This window comes from Clarias gariepinus, chromosome 18 (assembly GCF_024256425.1).
Source record: "Clarias gariepinus isolate MV-2021 ecotype Netherlands chromosome 18, CGAR_prim_01v2, whole genome shotgun sequence".
NCBI lineage: Eukaryota > Metazoa > Chordata > Actinopteri > Siluriformes > Clariidae > Clarias > Clarias gariepinus.
Window position 1 is genome coordinate 2,415,813 of NC_071117.1, and position 10,218 is coordinate 2,426,030.

At 40.9% G+C, this 10,218-nt stretch overlaps 1 protein-coding gene across 1 annotated transcript; it reads right to left on the bottom strand.

Annotated features, from left to right (window-relative positions):
• Nucleotides 1-7,564: 7,564 nt before the first annotated feature.
• Nucleotides 7,565-9,643, bottom strand: LOC128506438 (microfibril-associated glycoprotein 4-like). Its single transcript, XM_053476868.1, has 6 exons — nt 9,625-9,643; nt 9,412-9,476; nt 8,997-9,215; nt 8,752-8,848; nt 7,920-8,087; nt 7,565-7,846 (listed from the first exon to the last, which is right to left on the bottom strand). The coding sequence occupies exons 2-6, from the start codon at nt 9,415-9,417 to the stop codon at nt 7,584-7,586; spliced, it is 753 nt and encodes a 250-aa protein (XP_053332843.1). The 5' UTR covers nt 9,418-9,476; nt 9,625-9,643; the 3' UTR covers nt 7,565-7,583.
• Nucleotides 9,644-10,218: the final 575 nt, after the last annotated feature.

The window sequence follows — 10,218 nt, forward strand, 5'->3', positions numbered from 1 at the left end:
TCTTAGTGTCCCTCTTCTGGTTGGAGAGCTCATTACATGCAGGCCCTGAGTGGTATGTTTGGGATGCGTTTGGTGACTGGGGACTTTTCCACAATGAAGGGCCTGGCCTTGGCTTATGCTGACAGCTGTTCTCTGAGAACTTGTGTCTGGAGTCACCAGATAGTGCAGGACTGGAATTTTTTGGAGGCTTAGGTTGACTGTTCGGAAATTCCAGTCCTAAACTATCTAGTGACCCCTGTTGAGGATGGGTTCCCTGTTGAGTCTGGTTTCTCTCAAGGTTTCTTTCTACTGCCATCTCAGGGAGTTTTCCTTGCCATTGTCACCATCGTCCTTGACTTGCTCCTCAGGGACAATCTTATCATTTTGATTCATACATATTCACATTTTATACAAACTTAAATAATTATTTTGATTGTTTAAAGCTTCTTTGTGACAAAGTCAATTGTTAAAAGCACTATAGAAATAAAATTGAATTGAATTGCATATAACCTGTCCAGGGTGTACTCTGCTCCATGCCCTAAGCCTCCTGGAATAGGCTCCAGGTCCCCGCGACCCTGAATACAGGATAAAACAGTATAGAAGATGGGTGCGTGAGTGAATGTATTGCATATTCATGGCAGCTGGAGGCCCAGAGTAATCTGTTTGGGATGCGTTTGGTGACTGGAAGAAGCATTTTAATTTTATTTTTGCATATGAAAACAATCAAAATCTTTATATGCAAAAATATGATAGTGTTGGATATTAGTAACATGTTTGGGTGGCTGGAACAGATTATATGCATTTACATTATTTCCTATAGGAGAATGTGTTTTGCAATACGAAATAGCGCCATTTAATTTATTTGCCGAGGTGATACTGTATGTAAATAATATGAAGTAGTGACTGTATGTCTTCAATTAAAATTGCATGACTGAATCAAGAGTTCGCTTTCAAAGGCTACTCTCGATGCTGCGTGAAAACGCTATGGGAACATCTTTTTGTGTTGCCGGTTGTGAAGCATGTGTGTCAAACACGTCAAATTTTGGCATATATAACCTCGGTCAGGTGACATCATCTGATGAAGCGCACCTGCAGGTTATAAATAGGAGTGAACCCAGAAACATTCCTCAGATCTTTTTGTCTTCAAAGGACGGAATATTGTGGTTGCGTGTGATGTGTGCAAGCGAATTTTAAAATATTAACTCACCGATATGGTGAAGTTTGTTAGGAGATCCATGCTTCCGCTCTTTCGGAGCGCGACTTCCACACCGTTGTTTTGGTGCATTCCTGGGTTAAACAGTGCAATCTGGCAGACGTGCATGAGACGGGAATCCCCCTTTCTCTCGCGTCCTTGCCCGATCAGGAAGTTTTCTGTCCACTTCTCAAGCGCGCTCCGGAGCTTCTTGTGAATGGATAGGAAAGACTTACTCTCGCTTCCGCAGGTAAGTAACGCATGCGATTGAGCGATCGCGTTTCGTATTTGGCCATGGAAGCGGGATTTCCCCAAGCGCTCGAAAAAAACAAACAAAAAAAAACGACAGAATGCTGTCGGGTGGCCGGGGGGAGGAGCCTCGGATAAACGGCACTCTCTCTCTCTCCCTTCTTTTTTGGCAACCTTCATGACGAGTTAACTCTTTCATGGAATAGCCTTATTCATCCCGTGTTTTCGTGCCATTATCTTCGAATTATTCGAATGTTGTTGATGCGAAGGCGTGGTTATATGATAATGTTCCAGTTAGAAGAGATGCTTGGGCTATTTCTCCTGGGACATCATCCTCCCTGAAAAGAAGCATACACTCCCCACCAAGCCGTGTAGACTGACATCTTCCCTGGTGGGGAAGAGCTTCAGGCAGCTGATCCGGCTGGTGCTCTACTGCACACCATGGTGGTTTTGCAGGCTGTTAACAGCGTCGCCACTAGGTTCGGGAGGCGAAATCACATGAACAAGCCTCTGGGGAAAGTCCTTCCCCGCCATGCTCTAGGGTCGGGACTGTCGGTCAACTAGCTTCGACCGAGCCTGACTCGCGCAAGGCGCTAAGCGCAGGAATAGAGCGTTATGAGCTGGGCACCCCCTCGTAAGACTGGGGTGCGGCGCGCCACGCTTTGCAATCAGCCTTAAAGAAGTCGGACCTACGTACTGTCTCCTTCACAAAAAAGAAGTCCTGAGGTCGTCCAGGACCGTGGGGGTGGCTCCCCCTGGGGAGGGGCACGTAGAATTCCTCTCAGGGATGAAGTTTTCTACCTGGCACTTCCAGGAGGTCGGTGTTCCTGCTCCGCCACCACTTGTGTTTCGGACAACACCGGTCTCCAAGAAATGTTAGTTTTTCGTTTTTTCCTTGGCATGTTAAGGATGCTGAACAGCTAATACCAACCCCAATTCCAACACCCTGAAGGAAACCAAGCTAGGCCAGAAAGTTGACTGTTCATCACTTTCAGGTATTTTTATGTCTCGTGGCAGCTGTGTCCACGGTGAAACTTTTGGGCTTTTGCACATAAGATTGTTTCAGTTGTGGCTAAAAGCAAGGAGATTATACTCAGGGCCAATCCCCAGAGGCAAATAAGGGCTACCCGCCAAGGGCTTCGTACCCTTTCTATGTGGTTCAGACCCCAGTTTTTGACTTTGGTTCCACTCTATGTGCATCTTTTTGTCGTCGCAGATGCTAACGACAGACGTTTTCCCTCACGGGCTGGGTTGCGGTCTTGAATGACCTTCCAGCCTGAAGGGAGCTGGAGGGGCCATCTTCTCGCGTGGCACATCAATTAACTCGAATGATGGTTTTATTTTGCCTCCAGCAGTTGAGGCTACCATGTCCTAGTGTGGGTGGACAACACTACGGTAGTCTTGTACATAATCACCAGGGCAGACTGTGCTTGCGGCGCTTGAATGAGCTAGCGCATGAGTTCTGCTTTGAGCACAGGGCGAGTCCCTGTCCCTCAGGGTGATGTACATTTTGGCCCATGATTGCAGGACGATTTTGTGTTCCTCAAGGCGATTTACACTTCAGGGCATATGGAGTTGGGAGCCCTGGTACCTTCAATGCACTAGAAAAATTTATGCCCTCAAGGAAAGGGTATTTGAAAGTGGTGCATGGCGGAACATGTAGACTCAGTCCACTGCCGAATTGTTTTAGTGCTGGAGTTCTGCAAGAAGTTACTCAGGCTTATGCCCTAGCACCCTCGGAATGTACGTAGCCACTATTTTGGCTTGTCATGTTCTAATGGATGGGGACTGGCTGACACCCCTCCCAAACCACTAGAGTCAGCGCCTGTCTGGCTTCTGACCCTTAAGATGGTTTTTCTTATCACTTTTGGAGATCTGCAGGCTTCCCTTCCTGCCTAAACTTTGCCTCTGGGCTAGTCAGAGCTATTCAGCATCCTCACCCGAACTATTTTCATTCTTGACTATGCACCCAGTTTCCTCGAAGCCTTCTGTCCTCCGCCTTTTACAGCTCCAGAGCAAGATAGGTTTCACCTACTATCTTCAGTACGCACTCTTCAGATTTACGTCCACCGCACTAGCTAGTGGCGTAAGTCAGAGCAGCCTTTTCATCACATCAGGGAAAGATGCTATTGCCTTAGCCTACGAGGCGCGTGGTCTCACTTCGCCTCGAGGAATCATTGCTCATCCAACCAGGGGGATTGCCTCATCTATTGCGCTGGCAAGAGGGTTTCCCCTGCAGCAAGTGTGGGGCAAGCTACGTTTCCATATCGTTTTCACGCAGCATCGAGTGTAGCCTTTGAAAGGGAACGTCTTGGGTTACTTTGCTGTAACCCTGTTCCCTGAAAAGGTGGGAACAAGATGCTGCGCTTCAATGCCGCACTGCCTGCGTGACTGGACGTCCTTTCCAGACAAAATTGATCTGAGGAATGTTTCCGGTTCACACCTATTTATAACCTGCAGGTGCGCTTCATCAGATGACGTCACCTGACCGAGGTTATATATGCCAAAATTTGGCGTGTTTGACACACACATGCTTCACAACCAACAACACAAAAAGATGTTCCCATAGTGTTTTCACGCAGCATCTCGTTCCCGCCTTTTCAGGGAACAGGGTTACAGCAAAGTAACCCGAGGCGATCATTCAGATGATTAGTAGATTAATAAACACTAATATGGTAAATTTGAAAATAAGCTGAGCCTCAGCATACCCTGACATGCACCACCCTAAAATGTAACTAAATGTCGCAGCAAAACAGAACGGGCCCTTTGTGATCTGGTAGCACTGCATTTTCAACTTGTTTTTTGGTTTAATAAACTGTGCATACAGAAAAGAACTCAGAGCACAGAATATGAAAAGGTTTGATTGAATTGATCATCTTCCTGCCAGTTTCTCTCTTTTTCTTTCTATTTTTGCCTTGTTTTAACACAAGTTCATTTTAAACGTGCGCTGAAAAAGGTTATGTGGATATACTTTAGGTTTTGTAAGTACAAATTGCATCAAAAAAGACCTGACAATGTTGTTTGACAATGACATTTTCCAAATTTCATGTAAAAACATTATATTACCATGTTTCTTAAATAAAGACAGAGAAAGGTACAGAAGCACAGTATTTATTGCAGTTTTGTGTCAGAAAATAAAGCCTAGTGAAATTTAAACTGTCAGCTTTTTAAAATAAATTCACCAGAGAATGGCAAAATCACTCAGCGCAGTGGTACAGGTAGTCCCTGACTTACAAACATTCAAGTTATCTTCCGCAGATACGAATGGACCGCTGTTCTACAAACATTTGTAGATACGAACAAATCACGGTAGTAGCTCACGTGTATTGCACAAAAATAAACACTGCAATGTACCAGATACCAATATTTACTATTATATACAATATTTTCAATGTGTAAGTGAATGTATCAAATGTCAAAGTCCGGTATATACTGTAGTCACCAGTTTCAATAAATCAGTCCGGAAGCACAATGATAAAAAGGGATATCATATATTGCTGTCCTGATGGTGAATAATCGTACAGTTTTTCTCGATTGCTAAAACACTGTAACCAATCTTTTGAACTAAAATTTCAAAACTATAATAATTTTTTTTTTTAAAGCACAACAATTTCCCTGAACTATAAACACTATTCCCCTGCTTTAACATACGAGTCGGATTTGGTAAACTGTTACTGTAAAACTCTACATGCAAATCCCTACATTTTTTAGTGCTTACACCATGTGGTCATTTAGAAAGCACTAGCATTCAATAATGTTAGCACAGCTTGAGCTCAATTAGCACACAATTAACCAAGTGGTAACACTAGGAGTCAAAATTTATCACACGCCAATCAGAAACTTTGATGGATAGATAAAAGGGCCAAAATCAGCTCATTCAGGTTTAAAACAATAGATCTAAAGAAATGCAAAGGAAGAGGTTGAGGAGGATGAGGTCGAGGAGGAGAGGAGACAGAGACGACCACCTGGTGGAGGCAGGTTAAGGCTTTTGTCTGAGGAGCAATAGAGGCAGCTTGTAAATATAGTAATTGCCAATAATGTAATCCGTCTGCGAGAGATTCCAAGGAGAGTAATTGAGGATGGTCATCATTTTCGGGGGATAAATGCCATCAGCCTCTCCACAATTGGCCGCATCCTTCGAAAGAACCAATTCCGGATAAAACAGGCATACGCGTCCCTTTTGAGCAAAACTCTGACAGAGTAAAAAACCAGTGAAATATGTTCAGGTATGAGTTTTGATATTGTATGAAGTATGGCAGTTTATGCTGCCATCCCATACTCTTGAACTGTGGTTCAGGGTAGTGATGTACTATCTACTGTGTTATGTGTTTTGCAGAGAATCTTTGAGATTGAAGGACGCCCTGTTCCCCATGAAATTATCTTTGTGGATGAGGCAGGTTTTAACCTGACCAAAAGGAGGAGAAGGGGGAGAAACATAATTGGCCATCGGGCTATTGTAAATGTCCCTGGTCAGCATGGAGGGAATGTCACTATGTGCGCAGTCATGAGCCAACAAGAGGTACTCCATCACCATGCCATGCTAGGATCCTATAACACTATGCTTCTCCTTAGGAGAAGGGCGTGCTTCTCTTTGTCTCTTGCTGCAGGATTGTGGGTAGTCGTCTCCCATGTCTCCCAGTCTCAGTGCGCATGCCTCTCTCGTAGAGTCAGCGTCTGCACATATACTGTTTACTATAAAATTGTTATAGTAAACAATGTTAAGCATTTTTTTTTGTTTTATGTCAATGACAATGCAATGTCACATTTCCACGAAATCCTCAAAAGGAGGCAAAAGCAAGTATCATTAGAAGGGTTCCTTGATAAAGTTATACAAAAGTTTCTAAGTTAGCCAACATCAGTGATTCTGTGTGTGTGTGTGTGTGTGTGTGTGTGTGTGTGTGTGTGTGTATGTGTGTGTGTAAACATCGTCCTACACAATTACTGTAACCCTCCTCTTCTCACTTTCTAGCAGCAAGTTCTGTGAAAATCAGTGCAGGCAGCATATGGGTGTGATGGAAATAAGAAAATCACAATGGATATTGTCTTAAAGTTATGGTTATTTAGATAATTGCACAAGTAAAGCTAAAATTAAAATATAAATGGTAAATGTACAGTTTACTGGGAGCAGTGGAGTGTCAGGTATGACAATGTGACAAAAGTGAATAGTTCACATGGCTTACAGGTCAGGAAGGATTTTCACCAGATTTTGCTTACTGCTCCAGGATTTTTTTGGTTTGTTTTTTTGCAAGCACATAAACATAGGCTTCCTTTAAATCCACAACACACAAGTTGACTAGATTATCGAGCTCACATGATACAGTCAGAAGACCATTGGATATCAACCCAGTCTGCTCTGCTGCATTGTGCAAGCATGTTACACTTTTTTAAATGAACAATCTATGACTCATCCCAATATCTCCCAATTGTCTTCATTATTCCCACCATTCCCATGTTACATATATGTTTTCTGAAAATCCCAGTCCAGATATACCCCCCTCTGTGCTGTTATAATGTGCTCCACCCTACCCGAAGGCTTTCTACTTAAAAAAAAAAGTATAAACAAACAAACAAAACAAAAAACTTTATTTTATTATTTAACTACTATTTAAAATTTCATAATTATGTGTTTAAAGGCAAGCATCCACAGCAGAATGATTAAAATCTTCTATTGGATTTTCATTTGCAAAAAAACGTAAAATAAATTCTAGATCCTTAAAATTCAGTTTTATTTATATAGCGCAACAATAGTCATTTCTACAAAGCAGCTTTACAGAATCTAAAGAAACAAGAAATAAGTGTGAAAAGTGTGAGGAAAAAATTTTTAATCTCCATCATTAAAATGATCAGTTTGTCCCTGATGAACAAACTGAGGGCAACAGTGCCAAGGGAAAAACTCCCTGAGATTCTCCCTGAGGCAATAAGAGCAAACCTTGAGAGAAACCAGACAGGAAACCCATCCTCATTTGGGTGACACTTTAATTCAGGTTAAATGTCCCATAAAATCAAGAAATGTAATTTATACTTTGTAATTTTGTATCAGTTTTTAATCAGATCATAAGGAAAAAAATGCATGGTTCACCAAAAGAGAGAGAAAGAATGAAAGAAACCACCACCTAATTAACACTGATGTTAATTAGAAATGCATCATTACAGAAATGCATCATCATGCTACAGACACAGGTCTGATCTTCATAGCGATGTATTTAAGACCATAATCATAGCCTTTCCAATGTTGCCACACATTTCCGATGGCAAAAAGAGTGCCGTCACGTCCCCACAGGTATATCCCATTGGGGTTGGTCTCATGGCACCGATTGTACCAAAAAGCCCCAAGGTAGGTTTTAGCACAGTGTTGCACTGGCTCTGAGTCCTGGTCTTTATCTAAGGTGGAGAATTTCTGTCCATTGCTTGTAGCCATAGAATCACCTGCAGATTACAGAAGGTGTTACTACAGATTACAGATTATTTAGTTATCTTCACATCGCTCACTCTCCCTTACCTGCACCTCCATTGATGAAACCACTAAGATGGAGTTTGTAGCCCTCGGCTTCCGAGTCAACAGAGAAAGAAGAATACCGAGCGTAAACCGTCGCTCCATCAAAGTCCTGCAGGTCCACCTTCAGCTCATATTTCCTCTTACGTGTGAGCTGGTAGAGGTTCTCTAATCCTGGAGGTAAAAGAAAAATCACATGGGGTAAGAGATTTATAACAGCTCATGTTAAAGTGCAAAGCGATTAGTAGTAGTATTTGAGTAGCAATTTGTAGTACTCAAATTTTTTGGGAACAAAAGAATGAAAAAGAAAAAAAACAGAAAATAAAATGACAAAAAGCAAGCCTAAAAAAGTATCAGTTTCAATAAAATGTAATCAGTATGGGGGCAGTATTAAACTTTTTTTGTTTCTTTGAGCTATAATAGGCACATTGCTGTAACTGTGCTAAACATTATATAGAATAATAATATTAAAAGAGGTTATTTTTTTACTGGCTTTTAAAACTAGATAGTAAGTATCAAAACCTGGAAAAACTAGGCACAGACGTGTGAATATAATTTAAATAAGTGGATTGACTGCAGACCTCATGATCATTTACACTGTATTTCTACATGCATTTGACTTATATTATCAGATATTAATAATAATAATAATAATAATAATAATAATAATAGTAGATTATATTATAACATTATTAAGGGCTGCAATTATATTGATGAATTTGTCATTCTATACTAATTGATTTAACTACATACATGTTTTTATCATTTTTTTTTGCAAATTTAGCTTTTAAGAATATAAAAAATGTATTTAAATATAAAAGTCTAATTATACGCCTACCCAGCCAGTATTCTCCATCCTTGTTCCCAAACCCTTTCTTGTAGTGCTGCCATGGTCTGTAGAAATTCACACTGCCGTCCATTCTCCTCTGAAACACCTGGTGTGAATGTAAAATCAGTCTGATAAAACAGAACAACTGCTCTAAGCTAGATTCTATTTTAAATAAAAAATAGGTTAGAATTTTTTTCATTAAAAAAAAATGTGACTGTGTAGTTCTTGTAAAAGAGACACTCGTCTAAACATACCGTCCAATTCCCATCCTTTGTTAGACTTCCCTGACATCCCATGTCACAGTACACCTGGACAGGTGTGTCTGCTGTAGGGTAGATTGTGTACACTCCACTGAGTGTGTTTCCTTTAACGTAGATATCAGAGCAATCTGTCGGAAACAGTTCCTGAGAATTCGGGGCACTTCCAACCAGCAAGGGCAGCAGGAGAGTCCAGACCACTGAAAACATCATGTTCTGGAAAACAGAGATGCAACACACAGTGATACCGTGCATGCGTGTAAAATATTACAAAAAATAGTGCTAGACATCAGGAGGCAGAACTATAGAAAACTCCTTCAGATTAACAGAGAAGATCAGTTATAATAGTTATAAAACACATTATTATAATAATATAAAACACATTAGATTAACTCACACTACTATAACTTACAATCATTTTTGTATGTTGTTCACAAAACACAGCTGGATTCCGAAGCAGAGGTTCAGCTTGTAAACCTAAAGCATTAATTTAAACAGCTTTAACATTTAATCTGAAAATTAATTTAAAAATTATGAATTTTGGGAAGAATTTGTTTCACTTTCAGGATATCATGGATACGTAGTGAAATAATTGCACCATACAAAATCCAAAAATGCATCTTACCTTCTGTTTGTCTGATTCCCTGGTCATCCTCTCACACTTTTAAACCTCTGCTGGACTTCAAGACTCCTCCTAACTTAAGTAAGTGTGTGTGTGTGTGTGTGTGTGTGTGTGTGTGTGTGTGTGTGTGTGCATGGAAGGGGAAATGGGAGGTTGGCAATGTGTGTGTCATGATTGGCACCCTGTCCTGGATTAGCACCCTGTCCAGGATGTACCCCACCTTGTGCACAGTGTTTCCAGGGATGGGCTCCAAGCTCCCTGCAAATAAGTGAAAGAAGGAAAGAAAATAATTCTACTGTATGAATTTTGTGGATTTCTTTGTTTTAAGCTGAAGAGATTAAATTTACTTTTACATTCACAATTTATTCACTGATACTAAGCTTTTCTATGATCTGAGGTTTTTTGCTCGCTGATCTGAGTTTAAATGTCGCATCCATAATGCTGGTGCTCCTCACATGCCTGTTCACGTGTCAGATAAAACGTTGTCACGACAACACTCAGGGAAGTTGTCTCTTTTGTTCACTTCTAATTGGAGATCTCTCCATGTTATAACTGTATTTATATTACACTTACAATATAGTACAATAACTGTGTTTA